General features: G+C 40.3%; 1 protein-coding gene across 3 annotated transcripts; it reads right to left on the minus strand.

Annotated features, from left to right (window-relative positions):
• Positions 1-313: 313 nt before the first annotated feature.
• Positions 314-15,510, minus strand: LOC134356207 (protein C19orf12 homolog). Of its 3 annotated transcripts, none has more exons than XM_063066949.1 (3): positions 15,386-15,510; positions 10,727-10,895; positions 314-7,968 (listed from the first exon to the last, which is right to left on the minus strand). In XM_063066949.1, exons 2-3 carry the CDS (start codon positions 10,887-10,889, stop codon positions 7,703-7,705), a joined length of 429 nt encoding a protein of 142 aa, XP_062923019.1. In that variant the 5' UTR covers positions 10,890-10,895; positions 15,386-15,510; the 3' UTR covers positions 314-7,702. The 3 variants fall into 3 exon arrangements, with proteins under 3 accessions (XP_062923019.1, XP_062923018.1, XP_062923020.1); XM_063066948.1 differs by lacking the exon at positions 15,386-15,510 and adding an exon at positions 15,165-15,353; XM_063066950.1 differs by lacking the exon at positions 15,386-15,510 and adding an exon at positions 15,134-15,353.
• Between the last annotated feature and the right edge of the window lie 2,955 nt (positions 15,511-18,465).

Consider the following 18,465-nt stretch of genomic DNA (forward strand, 5'->3'; position numbering starts at 1 on the left):
TAGAACGAGGGGTCACAGTTTGAGGATAGAGGGGAAGCCTTTTAGGACCGAGGTTAGGAAAAACTTCTTCACACAGAGAGTGGTGAATCTGTGGAATTCTCTGCCACAGCAAACTGTTGAGGCCAGTTCATTAGCTATGTTTAAAAGGAAGTTAGATATGGCCCTTGTGGCTACAGGGGTCAGGGGGTATGGAGGGAAGGCTGGGTTCTGAGTTGGATGATCAGCCATGATCATAATAAATGGCGGTGCAGGCTCGAAGGGCCGAATGGCCTACTCCTGCACCTATTTTCTATGTTTCTATGTTTCTATGTTATGAAGCTGATGTGAAAAAGTAACAGGAAAACTTTAACATTCCTATTAACTATTTATTACTGATACAATCAGGCACGTGCAGTGGATGCTTAAGGCTCACAGAGCTGAAATAATGAAGTCATTCAGCAGATTCCCAGTTACGCCTGCATTGTTTCAGACAACTTAAATAAACTTTCCAGTTACAAGTCAAGATTGTACCCTATTAGCATGATTGAATTTTAACTGTTTACAACAATATGGAATATCTTACTGTAAAAGAATGCAGTGAAAATAAAGTGAGCTTCTGACTGGAAAAAACTAAATAAAACAATGTGAAAATAATTTAATTTTCACAAACATGCCACTTTAAGAAATGTGTTAAATCAGTTCATGTCTAATTAATACATTCCCTGCTAAACTGTGTTTGCAAAGCTTTCAAAACATATATCCACTCCCTCAACAAATCATTTGTTCTTTTATCATGAATTCACATTTGCAATAATTTCCAGTAATAATCCCAGCAGCTTTACAACAGCTCATATAACATTATTCAGACTAACTTTTGCAAATAATATTTTTTAAAGAGAGATCATGTTGACTCAAGTCTGTATATCTCTATTCCTGAAAGAGCCTTTTACATCAAAATTTTACCAGTTTCTTTTAAGGTTAGCTTGTCAACTTAGAGACAATTTATCTTCCAGTGGTAGTTTTGCACTACTGACAATTTATGCCCACGGTGACTTAAAATAAAACTACCCATGCTAACTTATTTAGTTCTGTTGGGGATGTAATTTTAATCCCATCAGTGTGGGCTGAATTCAAACTGAGAGTGAATAGCTCAATAAATTAACCTATGGTGCTAACCAGTCATTTACGTGTCAATGTTCGCAGATATGTGATGGATAACTAGGTGCACGTTGACCATTATTCCTGTCCTATTAAGCTGGAAATTAATGGACAATGTACAGCGGGTGTTCTGATACATGATTTTGGATTGCATAAATGTGCACAAGAGTTAAGGTTAATAATTTACAGGATATTATTAAAAAGACACAAACATTACATAGGTTAATGCAACTGTACAAGAATTTTTTAAAGCACATTAACAAGGAATGTCATTAGAAACATCAAAATGTATAAGTTTGCCATTCACCTTCAGTTTTTGCTCTAAGATTAATTAAAAGTTGTCATTTGAATTGCTCAGATATTGCTGTGATTTCCTTTTCTATTTCCACACAATTATGTAAGCTCTTCCTTGTTAGGGGCACCATTTAATTCTCCAATAACATAAAAACCTCAATTGGCTTTACATCAGGGAACGTTTAGAAAATTATCCTTAAACTCACTGTCTATTGCATATCTAAAAAGTTTAAAAGCTGAATTGAAATAGAGGAATTTCATAAACCAACAGTGAAATGAGAAGGACTTCTCAGGTCTTGACTGTTGATAGAATCATCCCTCCCCACCAACTCCTGTATAGGTACTCAACCCTGGAACTGCGCTAAATATTACACCTGCCTCTACACCCTCCTCCACATTCAGGGTCATAAACAGTCTTTCCAGGTGAGGCAGTCCTTCACAAATAAATTGAACGATGTCAGTTATTGTATCTGGTGCTCCTAACAGTAAGACCGAAAACAAAATGGGGGACCACTTCATCAAACACCTTTGCTCTATCTGTAGTACAGCCACCATTACAATTCCACTTCCCATTCCCACACTGACATAACTGTCTATGGCTTCCACCACTGCCTGGTTGAGGCTGGATGTAGATTAGAGTAACAACACCTCATATTCAATCTTTATTGTCTCAACCTGATGGCATGAACAAAAATTTCTCTAGCTTCTGACAATCACACCTCTCTGTCATTCCCCCCTTGGTTTTGCCTTATTCTTCAAGCTCCATCACTCCTTCCCTTGCCCTCGTGATCTGCCTATCACCCACACCTTCCTCCCTTTGCCTCCCCCTCATCCCCTGTCCTTTATTCCATGGTCTGCTGTCCACTCCTATCAGGTTCCATCTTCTTCAACGCTTTGTCAGTTCCACCTATCACATCCCAGCTTATCACTTGCCAGTTCTCACTCCAGCTCCTCCCTTCTCCCCCACCTTATGTATGAGCCTTTCTTTCCAGTCCTGATGAAGGATCTCAATCCGAAACATCAACTGTCCATTTGCCTCCATAAGAGCCGCCTGACCCACTGTGTCCCTTCAGCATCTTGTGTCTTCAATAGTACCAAAAGTAGGTTTCTGTGAAATTTGCTCTTGAATAGTGTTAACCATTTCCACAGAAACAGCGAGTAAGCAATTGTCAACTGGGAGTGGAAAGAAAATGGCTGTTCATTAGTATACATTTACCCCAGTGGTCAGAATCAATCGATATCCCTTGAATTACTGCAGAATACATCTGCCACAATTTAGTCATTTTAGACCATACGACAGTTACACTTTCATACAAATTAAATATATGCTTTGACTGTGTAATAAAGAACAACTTTTATAAAAAAGGATCAATGGGCCTCATGTGCAAAGGTCTTGTAGATTGGTACAAATGATGGTAAAATAAGTACTTGAAAACCAATTTTAGTGTCCACTTCAGATGAGTAGTTGCTTACTCGTTGGTATCTTCTTAACCAGTAGTTACATGGCTCACTTCAGACTATAGTGACAATTCACTTTTTGTTCTAATCACCAGAGACAACAGAATATAGATGAAGGGGTGTTCTGACTGAGATGATACAATGTATGAGATTTAGCTAGCACATTTGACAAAATTTGAGTATTTATAGTGATTAAGGAGTACTGTATGCAGTTCCTGTCTCCATACTTGAGGAAGGATATACTGCCTTGGAGGCAGTGCAGAGGAGGTTCACCAGGTTGATTCCAGGGATGAAGGGGTTAATCTATGAGGAGAGATTGAGTTGCCTGGGACTATACTCTCTGGAGTTCAGAAGAATGAGAGGGGATCTTATAGAAACATACAAAATTTTGAAAGGGATAGCTAAGATAGAAGTAGGAAAGTTGTTTCCATTGGTAGGTGAGACTAGAACTAGGGGACATTGCCTCAAGATTCAGGGGAGAAGATTTAGGATGGAAATGAGGAGAAACTGTTTTTCCCAGAGAGTGGTGAATCTGTGGAATTCTCTGCCCAGGGAAGCAGTTGAGGCTTCTTCACTAAATATATTTAAGAAACAGTTAGATAGGTTTTCACATAGCAAGGAATTTAAGGGTTATGGGGAAAAGGCAGGTAGATGGAGCTGAGTTTATGGACAGATCAGCCATGATCTTATTGAATGGCGGGGCAGGCTCGATGGGCCGGATGGCCTACTCTTGCTCCTAGTTCTTATTATGTAGAAACTGGGCAATAGAGGAATAATTTGAAGACTAAATGTAAAAGACTTACAACCTGCTACTGACAAGAGTAGTCCTGCAAAACATTAGGAAAACCAGGAGCCATATAACTCATTTGAACCTGCTCTACTATTCAGTAAGGGCAGGACTAAGTTACGCGCAACGTCTATTTTTAATATTTCTTGGAATGCCTCCATTCCCTTGGTCCTCAAAAATATTGAGAACGTAATCTTGAACCTGTACATAGACCACTAGGGTAGAATTATAGAACCCTCAAAGAAATCTCTCCATGTCAGTTTCTAGAGGCTAATCCCTTAGAATAAGACAGTGCCCTGACTCGACTCATCAGCCATTACAAACGGTCTTTCAGCGTCTAACCTGTCAATTCCACGTACAATTTTGTACTTTTCACTGTTACCTATCATTCCAAATTTAAATGAGTATGAGAAATCCAACTCAACAGCACTTCCGGCGTAACTGCACTGCCCTGCCTCCGAGGCTAGGATGCTAGGAATGCTCGCAACAAATACCTGTGCAATCCCTCCCTTTCTACGCCAACTACCTTAATCACGCCATTCCTTAGGAATGCACCAATTTGGAAAAAAAAACATTCAGTATTGACTGATATGCAGCAGGTAACGTTCAGATAAATGCCAGACGATGACCACCTCAACACCTGGTCTGAACCACGATGTTCTCACTTCCATCAGCAATAGCACTGTTTATTTAACTGGATCAGTCACATAGAAACTGTAGCCACAACAGCAGGTTAAGGATTGAGTACCCTTCATATGACACATCTTCTGACTTCAGACAGCCTTCTTACAGTCTATAAAGCAAAGCCAGGGATGTTCTCATATCATAAACACAAGAGGTTCTGCAAATGCTGGAAATCCAGAGCAACATGCACAAAATGGTGGAGGAACTCAGAATCTACAGAAAGGCATAAAGAGTCCACCTTTCAGGCCAAGACCCTTCATCGGGTCTCTTTATTACTTTCTATAAATGCTGCCTGACCTGCAGAGTTCCTCCAGCATTTTGTGTGTTGTGTGTGTTCTCAAATCATTTCCTCACCTGGATGACTGCAGCTCCAAAAGCACGCAGCACAAAGGAGTTCACTCAATTGAATCATTCATTCCAATACCACCATAATATAGTGTAATGCCCTAGTTCATATTTTTACTGTTATGCTGTATGTATTTCATTTAGCAGTTCTGTAAGAGCAGTCTGTTCTGTTTTCAGCTTGTTTGGGTTATTGATGAAGACAAGAGAGGAGGAGAAATGTGTGCCATCCAATTAGGATGGTCGAATTAAGGGGAGGTTTCTCTAAGATTGGGCTTGGCGCTTTTGTTCAAGAGAGGATGAAGAGGGAAGACGCAGGAGAGAAGAGGTCGTAGGATTCGACCCAGAGTGGGACCGTGATTCAGCAAAGCTGGGGCAAGATTGATTTGAGCTCCAAACCTATGCACATTTGGCTGTTTAATTGAAACAGGCCCTTTTTTTTTGTTCTTTTCTTTACTAACCCTTTAGTCAAATTAAGATTCATAAATATAATCTTTTAATCGTATGTGGTGTACTGTTATTTTGTGGCACTAATTTGAAACAGGTTAGCAAATTACACACATCCACACCAACAGGGGTTTGGGGTTGGACATCGCCTCAGTCTTACGAGTTTGGCAGGGCAGGAGGTTGTCTCCCCTAGACTTACACAGCGAAGGAAACCAGCGGGTTTCAGTACCTTTACTGCCTACACCTACATCAGTCACTCACTTGAACTACTCCAATAGCCCATCTAAGCCTGCAGCAATGACCAAGTTCAAGGCCAGTAGGTACACATGATCGGCAATATTTCCATGGTGCTTCCTGGGTTGGAAATGTTTCATGATTTGTGAACCAATCACCTGGAACGTCCCCTCAACAGCACTATAGGAAAAGTTGCCAGCACTAGGGAAGAATCAGTTCGCTATTTTCTCAAGGGAAAGATCAACAACAACTTATAGATCATACATTAATAATTGGGCCGGGAAGTAAAAGTGAGTATTGGAACAGATCGGGCTAATGAGATGAAGGCTAAACCTCATACTGAGGATAAACACCCAAATCGACTGTGTGGCTCAGATGATCTACGAACTCTACTGCAGCTATTGAAAATTAACAATGGGCAATAAGAACAATAATTACAGAATTCCTCCAGCATTTTGTGTGTGTTGCTCGGATTTCCAGTGTCTGCAGATTTTCTCTTGTTTATATTATATATCTCCCTCAATCTCCTCAGACTCTGCACTACTTTCACCCTCAATTCTGTAGACATAATTGTGATTTTCCTTAGTTCTAATTGTGCTTCTCAGAGAAAATAACATTTACTTACTGACATATAGTGTGGAGTAGCCCCCTTCCAGCCCTTCGAACCTCACCATTCAGCAATCTCCCAACCTAATCCTAGCCTAATCACGGGACAATTTACAATGACCAATTAACTTACCAACTTATCTTTGGATATGTGCAAAGTCCACATTTATTTCGCCCCAGTGTAGCACTACTGCCAGAAAGAGTCACGTCTGTTGTGGCAGTGCCCTGAGGAATTTTCTAGAATGAGCTCGGGTTGACGTGTGGGCCAGCCTGCTGTGGAATTTCCTGCCTAGAGACTGTTATTTTCCAATAACATGGAAAATCCCATTATGCTGCAGTAATCCACTTCAGCAACAGTAAAAAAAACTGCCGCTCCTTCAGGTATTCCACACTCAAATCAGGTTTATCCTCCTCTGATTTACTTAATCCACGCTTACACTACTCCCTGTTTACTGATGTACGTTCTTCAGCTTAACCCTAACCTGGCACCGTTTATTCCATTTTCTTTTTCTCCTCTTGTTCATCCTTTAGTGCTTATCACACCAGCTTTCTGCCTACTCGAAACACCACTTTGCTGCGCCTGTTTAGTATTCTTTAACTTTCGCATAGTTACTGTCCAATCTACAATTTGGGACTGTGACCCATTTGTTAACTTTTATTCTCACTTTATGCACATTGTACAGTATCTTTAAAGATAAGAAACTAAATAAATTTGGGATCATTTTGGCATTGCTGGTGGAACAAATTCATCCGTGTTTATACTTGGTTAATAAGTTAACATCAGGGACAATGCTGATCAGTAGGGCAGTCCTACTGATATGATTGGTTGATTGGGAGATGTGTATACAGGGCCTCCAGCTGCATTGTACACGCAGTCGGGTTGTGCAAGGCTGCAGACTAACCTTATAACTAATCCAGAAAGGCTCTCCAAGCTACAGTTATGTTGCAATTCTCACCAGTTACTTTGACAAATTTACCTTGATTAACTCTGTCCAGATCATTCTGGGACCTGATATCCCTGTTGTGCATCTAATGTTTCATTTTGGCCACTAGACTATCTTATCAGAATTTACAGACACATCAGCCTGACTGAGATGACTAGCTGGAGAGATGTTACTTTCCGAACAGTAACTGTGAGATCATTTCTTGCAGCTTTCCAGTATGTATCCAGACATTTCTTAAAATTACCATGTTTTTTCAAGTATTACCAAATTAAAAGAGCATTAACGAGCTATTGAAAAAAAGTCCAGTTATTCTTAAATTACCCGAAAGTTATTCCTTGTTTATGCACCCAGTCCATTTCCTATTGATTGACTGTTGACAAATGACAAGAGAAGGTAAACAACAAAAAAAAATTAAAACAAATTTAAAGAATCCTGATGCTGATATAATTGGGGGAGAAATTTATCCTGGGTGGTATCGCTGAAATGGGTAAGATTGCATTTGCCACCAGTTAAATACTTGACTTATTTTTCCTTTCTTTTTAAGTCAACATAGCTGAACATTGGCCACAGAGTTTAACAGGCAAACATACTTTTGCACCAACCTGCAAGCCAAATGCCACTCCATTCTAATCAATATTTAAAACAGCAAAATTCACCAGTATCACTGCAGCATAATCAAGGTAGCATTCTTCATAGATCCTTGAATTCGTAGGCAATACTTTGTGTCTATCTACTCAGTAAACTTCGTATTTCAAGAATTGCATAGATTTCAGTCATGGTATCGCACCTCAGCATTGAGTTGATGCATAAAATATCCACTTATTGCTGCCAGTACCTGGTTCTTCAAGGCAGCATTTCCCATTACTAATGATATCAATTGGACTGCATCAGTCCAGTCCAAATGCCGGACAATATTTGCTACATCGTCACACAGGATCTGCCGTTGATTTGGTGGAAGCTCCATAAGTATCTGGGGCACTGGTTTAAATTGTCCACCTGTCATCCAGGCACCCAACAACCCACCAACTGCACCACCTAGAGAAAACAAACAGGACAATATGAACATCATTTATTTTCTAATTTTAAAATGCTTTGTTTTTTTCTTAAAAATACTGCTTCACGTTTAATTATGCTCCTTGACATACAGCCGTCGAAAGATCCCTCAACCAATAAACTATTTCTATTAAAACAACCAGGACAGTGACTGCTAGCAAGCTATTTAACAAGGAATGACATCACAGCCAGGCCCTGATCAGATAATCACCCAAATTTTATACAAGCACTTACGTAATTCACACAGTCGTTAACCGTAGAGATTCAGTTCAGCACTGCCTCTTCAAACAAGCTTAGGCTTGTTAAAATTAGGCTTTCTTCCCCAACTTCTGAATGAAGAAGGCAACTGTGACACAATTGAGTATCAATCTACAGAGCCATGATCCAGAACAGACTCTCTAAGATCTCCCTGAATTGTGGATTTAATTAATGAATGGCTAGGAAATTTCAACTGCAAACTTTGCTCCAATGACCAAGAACCAAATGCTTTCTGGCGAAGATACTCCCATAGTAGGAGTTCCAGCATTTACTTCCATTGAGGACAGAAGATTGGTAAAACAGTTTCAGATATTTTCCTCAAAATATATTCATTGCATTTTCACACAACATACAGGAACTTGTGAATACACCAAACTGATGCTCCAAAATACTCAATCCAAAACTTATTGTTTGTTTAATTTATAATTGACACTGAAATAAGGTTTCAGAGATAAATAACAGCTTGTTATTATGACATAAATTTATTTGGAGTAAATGTGATTCATGTATTGTGTTGTGTAGCTCGGTCCAGAGGAACCTTGTTTCGTTTGATGGTATATATGTACAGGGGATTCTGGTTAATTGGACCATTGGTTGATCGGGGCAGCTGCTTATTTGGGACAACTCTTAAAGATCAAAATCTAATCAAGAAAATAGCTGGGATTTTCTTCATTTATTTGGGACACTATACTGCTTACTTGGGACAGGAGACCGTTCTCACTAGTGTCCGATGCGTGCACTTGTGTGGCCGTTGGACACTACACTGAGCTAACAGGTTTTAAATAGCATCAGTCACATGTGTTTGTGTTCAAATAGATGTGATTATTGTCACTGACAGCTGGCGGGAAACAAGCAGTGAAACAATTTGGAACTGTGTTGCTCACTGCGGTTTCAAGCACTCAGGCTTGGAGATGAGAGAAACGATGAGGAGTGAAAATAAGATGATTTCACTTCCTCAGCAAGTTAGGAATTAAAAAAGAATTTAAAGGTTATCGACAATCATTTTGAATGTTACAATAAAAATGAAGATTTGAAGGATGCAACCATTTCTAACTAGAGTCAGTTTTGTGCACTTGTGTGGCTGTTGGACACTTGAGCTGCATCAGAAAGTATCACTTGCAATCAGTTGCGTATGCTTGAGTTGTATTATTCATTTGGGCTGACCAACATTAAATTAAAAAGCAGTGATTTTTGACACTACTTCATGCAAGAAGGCAACACATGCAGTCTATTATATGTACCAGTATCTGGGCTGATTTTGTTCATTTACAGCAATCAAAAGAATGTGCCAGCATACACTGGATTAATTTCTCCTTGATAATTATTAGGAACTAATATAGAGTTTTATAGTACTGTAGTAAACTGGGTAGTGTTCTAATTTGTTCTGTATTTCACTTAAATACATAATTTCTTACTTAGTTAAACAGTATTTTGTCTTTTTTTAAACTATTTCCATGAAACTTCGGCTAATTGGAGCAGCTGCTTAATTGGGCCAAAATGTACTGGTCCTAAAGTATCCCAATTAACCAGAGTCTTCCATATCCAGTTGAATGACAATGGACTTGAACTTGATCTTATAACTTTACTTAAGATTTCGGATCTGTCATGTAATTGGAGACGAGAATGGTTAATGCTGCCAGAAGTGAAGTATAGCCTACTGGGGGCAAAAAAATAAGCCACAAACGCACATATACAATGAAGGGAATTGACTCAGCACAGACAGACTTTAAAAGGGATCTAGAAGTGATTTACCACTCAGCATTTCAATGCTGCAAAATAGAATATTAGGGTACAACAACAGAAAGAGAGACTATGTTGACATTTATGATGAGATAAAATAATCTATTGAATACATGGGAGTCTAGTTGTCAGATTTTAAAATGGATATGTGTGCTTTAGAAGTGCTGAGATATGCATCAGGAGTGACTTCAAAGGTTCGGTTATACGAAAATAGAAGAAAGTTATGATATGATTTATATAAGGCAGAGCCAATGGAACTGACTTATGACTGAAGTCAAACCAAGCAGAGATTGCAGCTTCTCTTCTCTGAGGATTACGTGGGTTTAATTGGATTCCTGAGACGGATAGCTTTCAGTTTTAGTTTAATTAAATTATCACATTTGTCAAAATAAATTTTCCGTTTCCCCATTGGAATTGGAACCCACAAAACTTTGAACTTTTGATGATACTTTTAATAATACTCGGTTTGATCACTGACAATATTGCCTGATACTGATCCCTCAAGCATATATTTTACAAACTCTAATAAGCTTTCGTAATTTTGTGGAGATAATAGTCAGCATGTTACTCAATTGGGCATTAAACATGTTCATAGTGCCCATTGCCAATCCCACGCTACATTGTTTAAAGGGAGGCACTAACCATGAATCATTTAAATGTAATACCTGGTGCTTATCTAACTTCACCATTTATTGTCATCTTAAATCTATAAATTTCCATCTGTTCAAGAGCATAAACTTACCAACTGCGATTCCTGGAGGACCACCAACCAAGCCTCCTGCAAATGCGATTGCACCAGTCCAAAGTGCTCCTTTCGCAGCACTCCTTATTGCGACATGCATCTTCTCTTCCTCCGAAATATGGCGCACCAACTTCATCAGGTCATTGACGTTGACAGGCATCATGTCAAACTAAAAGATTCAAAAATTAGACACTGACATTTAGCAGCTATGACAATTCATCTTTAAGTACTGAATCACTTTTGAAAGGCAAATCATGTATAAGTGTTCATCCTTCCGAATCTCCCAACTAATTGCTGACAATACCAGAAAACATCTGGCAACAAAAGAACAACTTTCCATAGAAACAAATCTGCTATCCCCACAGTTTATGTAGCCATCCTTAGGAGTTCATTCATCAGCTACAGTTACTTTTTACAGATTATGGGATCACAGGATAGGAACTATTCCTACTAATATGGAATGTGCATGGATTTCCAAGAGGCTGCCTGGTTTAGGGAATCATACAGCAGAAACATTGGGCTCAATTTCCCATATCATCCTGCAATTTGGTGCCAGAGACGAAGTATGGAATCTTGGAAGCCCTTGAAGCAAGACTTAAGACTTACTACCGTAAATCCATTTAAGACCAGAATCAGAATCACTTTATTGCCAGTATGTGAAACAAACCAGAATTGATTATGGTTCGGTACCAAGCATATAAGAAAAGGACAATGCCATAAAAGACAACACAAGAGCATCCAACAATTTAAAAGACGTTAGCACAATTAATTGCCATGAGCAATTAGCAGAACGGTCACATGCGCAAACGTCAAAAAAATCAAACTTAAAAGAAATGTGAACATATGAACAGACTCAATAATTATCAACAGAACAAGGAGAGCAGGAAAGACTATTTGTTGTGCAGGGACAGTTAGGGTATTAAACCTGAACGAGTTTTGTTTAGTCACTCACTTTTGCAGATAGAAAGTACTGAGATGCTTGTCCTACCTAACATATTTTATGTTTTAAATAGAACCCTTGTATTTGAACTATACATTGTAAAATGGAAATTTTATAGGTGTAATAAACATATGTACTTTGCACAATGCCCCCTCCAAGTTACTCAAACTAGATCTCTTCAGTTTTGATTCTATTATTATTTCTCTAAATGTGGTTACACCCATTCAAAAAACATACAAATTCAAGTAAAGGAATCATATAGGAACAAATAACTTCCAGTTCTCTCCATAGGCATTCTCTGTTGGGCCGGTCACAGTCACAGGGAAGCTAAAGGTCACAATGATACATTCACTCTTCAATCAACAAAGGCAGAGCAATTCAGGCTGTGGAACTGGGCTACAGAGCTGTGTCCTGAGGTGGGGCCTTTCTTTAGTGAATCAATGCCTCTCTGGTTGTCAGGAGCTAATTATCGTTGACCAGGTTTTGGTGGTTTCAAGCACAGATTTTTTATCTGAGTGAAATTTGCAGCAACTCCATTCATGATGCAGGGAATATAGCCAAAGACGCAGCTCAGGACTTTCCAGTCAAAGAGTTGAGAACAATGGTCTGTTCCATTTCCTCCCATCCCAAGCAAAGATAGGATTTCCCTCATTCTCACCTTCCACCTCAACAAACTTTTCTGATGGATCTTATATAACTCCACCCAGTTTAAGAGCAGGATGGTTTTCTTATATTTGTACAGTGTGTTGGTGAGGCCACGCCTGAGACCTGGTTTTGGCTCCCATACCTAAAAAATATAGCAATTTTGAAAGCAATCCAAAGGAAGTTCACCAGACTAATTCCTGGGATGAGAGAGTTGTCCCATCAGGAGAGGCCAAACTCCTCGGAAGTTTCGAAAAACGACGAATCACCTTAAAGAAACAAGATCCTAAGGAGGCTTGACAGGATAGTTATTAAGATACCTTCACTAGTGGGAGAACCATAAAAGCAAGGGGACATAATTGCAAAAATATGGAGTCAGTCACTCAAAATGGAAATGTGTAGAATTTTCTTCTCTGAGGGTAGTGATTCTCTGGAATTTTCAGCTTCCGAGGATAAGGAAAACCAGATTGTTGGAAGCATTTAATGTGGAGGCAGACAGATAAGGGAAATTGATACAGGAGTTAAGGCCAGCATTGTTTAGTCATGTTCATTTTGACCTAAAAGACACGATGACCAGCTCTATGTGCTCCTGTGTTCTTCTATATGAATCCAACACATCTTCCCCTCCTCTCACTTTTCAGCATTCTGGAGACCATTCCCTCTAACATGTCTTGGTTCACTCTGCCATCTCCGACAACATCCACTCTCTTTCTCACCGCATCTCAATGCAACCTCTGCCATTTTACCTTCCCGCACTATGAAACAAAACGGTCCACTTGGTTGAAGCAGCCACTGATTTCCCTTCCATTAAAGAAACCAAAAATAGAGATATTGCTTTGCACAACTTTTCTGTTCAGTTCTCAAAGACGATTCTCAACGTCAAGTTTCCTGTCACTGTCAGTCAAACTGCTAACTCACAGCTCCAGCCATCTGGGCTCAATCCTATTAGAGTTGGTACATTTTCCCTGTGACTGCACAGGTTTCCCCCAGGTACTCCAGTTCCCTCCCACATCAGAAAAACAGGTAGATTAACTAATTGTCACTACTATGTAGGTGAGCGGTAGAATAAGTTGATATGAATATGGAAGAATTTTTTTAAATTACATTAATGTATAATTTGTGCTTGGGCCATGTGGGACCGAAGGATATGCTTCCACGTTGTGTATATCCAACACAGGCCAGTACCACATCTTCCATCTATGCATGTTGGAAATCTGCAGATTCAACACTGAATTCTATAAGTTCAGATAACCCAGCTTGCCAGCCTATGCTAAAAGTCACCAGTTCTGCTGCAAGGTTCTCAATCTGTAACCGCAGTTTCTGCAGTGGATGTTGTCTGAGCTGCCGGGTTTTCTCCAACAATCTCTTTTAGTTCAGGCTTTCAGTAACTGCTGTGCTCTACATCTCTCAATTCCAGCAGTGTTCCTAGTCCTCTCTCCTCTATTCTCATCCACCTCCCTTTTTTAAACCTCCTCCAATCAGCAATGCTTCATCACCTTCTCCCATCTGACAGCAGTACCAGACGGGATCCAGTTTCTCTTTGTCTCCAACCTATCTGGGACATTTTCTTTGTTCTCTCCCCCTTCTTCAAAATGTTTCCTTGTTCTGTTGAAAAGTCATCAACATGAAAGATTAGCAGGGCAACCTAGTAATGGTATGGCACACCTTTAGTCTACAGGAGCAGAATACAGTCTCCAGGTAAATAAAATGGATAGAACTATTTCTGATGCAAAAAAATTACAGATAAACACAATCCAGAATTATTGCAAAACATGAGTATAATGAAAGACTTGAAGACCTGCTCCTAGTATGGGGTTATTGATTGCCTGCCAATGCACAATCCATAAATACTGCCCCGGAATATCACACTATAAAGGCTGAAAAATCTTTCTTGAGTCCAACAGGCTCCACGATGGAAGTAGCATCATTAATGGGAAACCCATACAGAAAGGGAAAATCACATCACCCCTTGCAAGCTCTCAACTCCAGCTGTTCCAAGATGAGAGAAATGTGCGGAATCCCTGCCCCCCCCCCACCACCAACCACCAACCACTACCAAGCACGATAAGGACTTATGCATACCGAAGTTCAGATCAAACAGTAATCCATTCAAAAATGTCCCTCCAAAAGATCTTAGACGTCAAATCCAAGGTGCTCAAAACACACAGATGATCAGATGTACTTACTATTTGCTTTTCTGAACCAGAAACTGATATTGGTCTCATGCCAAACCTATGGCCCCCAATCACATTTCAATAACTCAATTGAAAGATAGTGAATACTTAATAAATACACTAGAGATGGTATTGTGGGTATAAAGCGGCTGTTTCTAATTAGATTCTCAATAATACAGTAATGGCCTACAGTGGCTGATCCTAGTGTTAACAATATTTTAAAACCCTGATTCGGCCTTTATTTAATTTTGGGTATGGGCAAAAACAGCGAATTATACTGAAGATTACTTCATGGAGTACACCTCAGTTTTTCAAACAAAAGTTGATACAACATAGATTCGTTTTATTGAGGTCTGGAGCCCCGCTCAAAGTAAATCAGTATATCCGAACTGCTCATGGCACACGACTGAAAAAAACGGGCATTATGGAAATATGTCTTTGTTCCAAAGTGGTACAATCGAAAGACACACGTAGGGGATATTGCGACAATTTGCAAGTCCTTTCAATTTTAAAATCTGTCCGTCAGACTTTTCTCAAAATAAAAGTAACATTTTCATCTATCATTTCCAACTTTAAAAAAAATAACCGCACTGTAAACGAGAAGCATGCAGTAGGATTTCATACTGAGATGTAACTGACACCGATCCGAACCTCGCTACATTCGGGTTCACCCCGTCTTTACCCTCAACAAAAGCGTCCTTCAGTTTAGTGGAGAATTTCAGCTTGTATTTTGATTGGAAATGCTGCACGCCGCTTTGTTATTGGTGCCTATTTAACGTGTACGTTTCCACGGCCCAAATCCAGGTCTTCCAAAAGATATCTGGGATCCAGCCAGCCTCACTATTCCCGGAAGCAGTCCTCACTCACTGAGAGTTCCGCCGCCAGTAATGCTGCATACAATACCTGCTTTCAGGCCGTTCGCTGTTAGATCCGACGTTAACCAAGTTACAGCCTTACAATGTTCCAGTAGGCAGCAGAGTGGCTCCCGCCGAGCCTTTCAATCCCCTGTTGACCTAGGGAGTGGCAAAGATCATGTCGATCACAGTGAAAGACTAATCTGCAAACTCCCCGAGATAATACGTTTATTTGAGTTAGAGCGGCTGTGGAAAATATTTCTGTGAACATTATGACATGAAGCCACGTAAATCATTTCGGAAAATATATTGGTTTTAAAGAATATCTTAAAGGGGAGAGATAGAGAGGTCTGCGATAAAAATAGCATTGCAAACGCTGGTGTCTGAATCAAAGATAGAGCTGCTGTAAGAACCCAGCCAATAAAACAGCACCTGTGGAGAGTGAATTAGTCCATGCTTCAGGGTGAAAAACCTTCCTCCGAATTGTGGTTCGAGTTAAATGTATTGTCACATTCGGTATAAATACCAAGAAATTAGCTTTTTGCAGCAACAACACAACACATCACATAAGTTTAGCAAAAACTTAATATCCATAACTCAGAACAAAATAAACACAATGACACAACACACATCAAAGTTTCTGGTGAACGCAGCAGGCCAGGCAGCATCTCTAGGAAGAGGTACAGTCAACATTTCGGCTGAGACCAAAACACAATGACACTGGTCACAAAAATTTCTGTAGATGCTGGAAATCTTAAGCAACACACATAAAATGGTGGAGGAACTCGGCCAGTCAGACAGCATCTATGGCATCAATGTTTTGGGCTGAGATCCTTCATCAGGACTAGAAAGTAAGGAGGTAGAAGTCTATTAGGAAGCTGGAGGATTACAAGCTGGCGGGTATTAGGTGAGACCAGCTGGGGGAGAAGGTGAGTGGGTGGGGGCATTGAGTGCGAGTTTCTTAAGGAGTAGGGCCGGTGCAAGTGAGGATAATAGGTTAGCTGGGACTGCCCTACTTGTAAACCGAAGTGTACGGTGCAGGACTGAGACACTACCTGGATGGAGACTGTGGATGAAAGACCTCCTGATGAAATGAGCCATGTAGCAACAGCTTGATGCATTTTTTAGTGGAATCATACACCAGCAAGAGAAATGAGGACGTATCTGAGAGCTGACAGACCGAGGAACAGTGCCTAATGTGTAATCTTCACTGGTTTCTCTTTACCCAGGTGCTGTTGGACTGGCCGAGTTCCTATTACATTTCTGCCTTTAAGGCCTGAAAGGGAGGGGAGAACCTCAAAAAGTAAAAGGCCACTCAGCCCCTCATGCCTCACCCACCAATCAGTATGGTCTGACGCAGTCCTCCCTGTCATGCCTTGTAACTTCAGAAACAAATCAAAAGCAAGATACAGGAACCCGGATACTTGCCTACTTGCCTAAAGGGATGGGTTACACCAGAACCCAAAGGGATCCAGTATCCTTGCAGGCACATTTAATAGAGCTGTTAGGGAGGGTTTAAACTAATTTAGTAAAGGGATGGGAACCGGAGTGATAGGACTGAGGAAGGGGAAAAACAGAGATAAATCAAAGACAGCATGCAACAGAGATTATAGGAAGAACAGGCAGGAGATGTGGCTTAATCCAAGCCAGTGGCATGAGTTACAGGGCATAAAGAAATGGCGCAGTTAAAACAGAAAGCAACAAATACTGGACTGAGAGTGTTGTATTTGAATGCACGCAGCATAAGGACTAAAATGGACAATCTTGAAATTCAGCTACAGATTGGCAAATATGACGTCGTGGCCATCTCTGAAACTTGGCTAAAGGATAGCTGCCATTGGGAGCTGAATATCCAAGGATATACGGTATATTGGAAAGATAGGTTATTAGGCAGAGGGGGTGGTGTGACTCTGTGTATAAGAAATAATATTAAATTATTGGAAAAAGCTGACATAGGACTGGAAGGTGTAGAGTCTCTATGGCCTAACCTTCCTCCTTTTTAGATGAGCCCTAAATATGTCTCAACTGTTTTGTCCCGCATAGTCCTTCTGAGATTGGGTTTGAGGAGATCCAAGCTTGCGTGCAAGTAATGAACAAGGAACAACGTAGCTGGTGAATTGTTGGTTATGGAGTGTGCTGCATTGTGATATGCAAAGAGGAAATTAGTGAGGCAAATTAAAGTGGATAAATCCCCAGGACCTGACAGGGTATTCCCTCGGACCTTGAAGGAGACTAGTGTTGAAATTGCAGGGGCCCTGGCAGATATATTTAAAATGTCGGTGTCTATGGGTGAGGTGCCGGAGGATTGGAGAGTAGCTCATGTTGTTCCGTTGTTTAAAAAAGGATTAAAAAGTAATCCAGGAAATTATAGGCCGGTAAGTTTGACGTCGGTAGTGGGTAAGTTATTGGAAGGAGTACTAAGAGACAGAATCTACAAGCATTTGGATAGACAGGGACTTATTAGGGAGAGTCAACATGGCTTTGTGCGTGGTAGGTCATGTTTGACCAATCTATTGGAGTTTTTCGAGGAGGTTACCAGGAAAGTGGATGAAGGGAAGGCAGTGGATGATGTCTACATGGACTTCAGTAAGGCCTTTGACAAGGTCCCGCATGGGAGGTTAGTTAGGAAAATTCAGTCGCTAGGTATACATGGAGAGGTGGTAAATTGGATTAGACATTGGCTCAATGGGAGAAGCCAAAGAGTGGTAGTAGAGAATTGCTTCTCAGAGTGGAGTCCTATGACTAGTGGTGTGCCACAGGGATCAGTGCTGGGTCCATTGTTATTTATCATCTATATCAATGATCTGGATGATAATGTGGTAAACTGGATCAACAAATTTGCTGATGATACAAAGATTGGAGGTGTAGTGGACAGTGAGGCAGGTTTTCAGAGCCTGCAGAGGGACTTGGACCATCTGGAAAAATGGGCTGAAAAATGGCAGATGGAGTTTAATACAGACAAGTGTGAGGTATTGTGCTTTGGAAGGACAAACCAAGCTAGAACATACAGGGTTAATGGTAAGGCACTGAGGAGTGCAGTAGAACAGAGGGATCTGGGAATACAGATACAAAATTCCCTAAAAGTGGCATCACGGGTAGATAGGGTCGTAAAGAGAGCTTTTGGTACAT

The sequence above is a fragment of the Mobula hypostoma genome, chromosome 14, assembly GCF_963921235.1.
Source record: "Mobula hypostoma chromosome 14, sMobHyp1.1, whole genome shotgun sequence".
Classification (NCBI taxonomy): domain Eukaryota; kingdom Metazoa; phylum Chordata; class Chondrichthyes; order Myliobatiformes; family Myliobatidae; genus Mobula; species Mobula hypostoma.

Bases quoted from the DNA above. Each gene is read 5' to 3' on its own strand.
- LOC134356207 (XM_063066949.1), bottom strand. From the start codon at position 10,889: ATGATGCCTGTCAACGTCAATGACCTGATGAAGTTGGTGCGCCATATT. The intron at 7,969-10,726 runs GTAAGTTTATGC...TGTTTTCTCTAG, and splicing joins TCCTCCAGGAATCGCAGTTG to GTGGTGCAGTTGGTGGGTTG.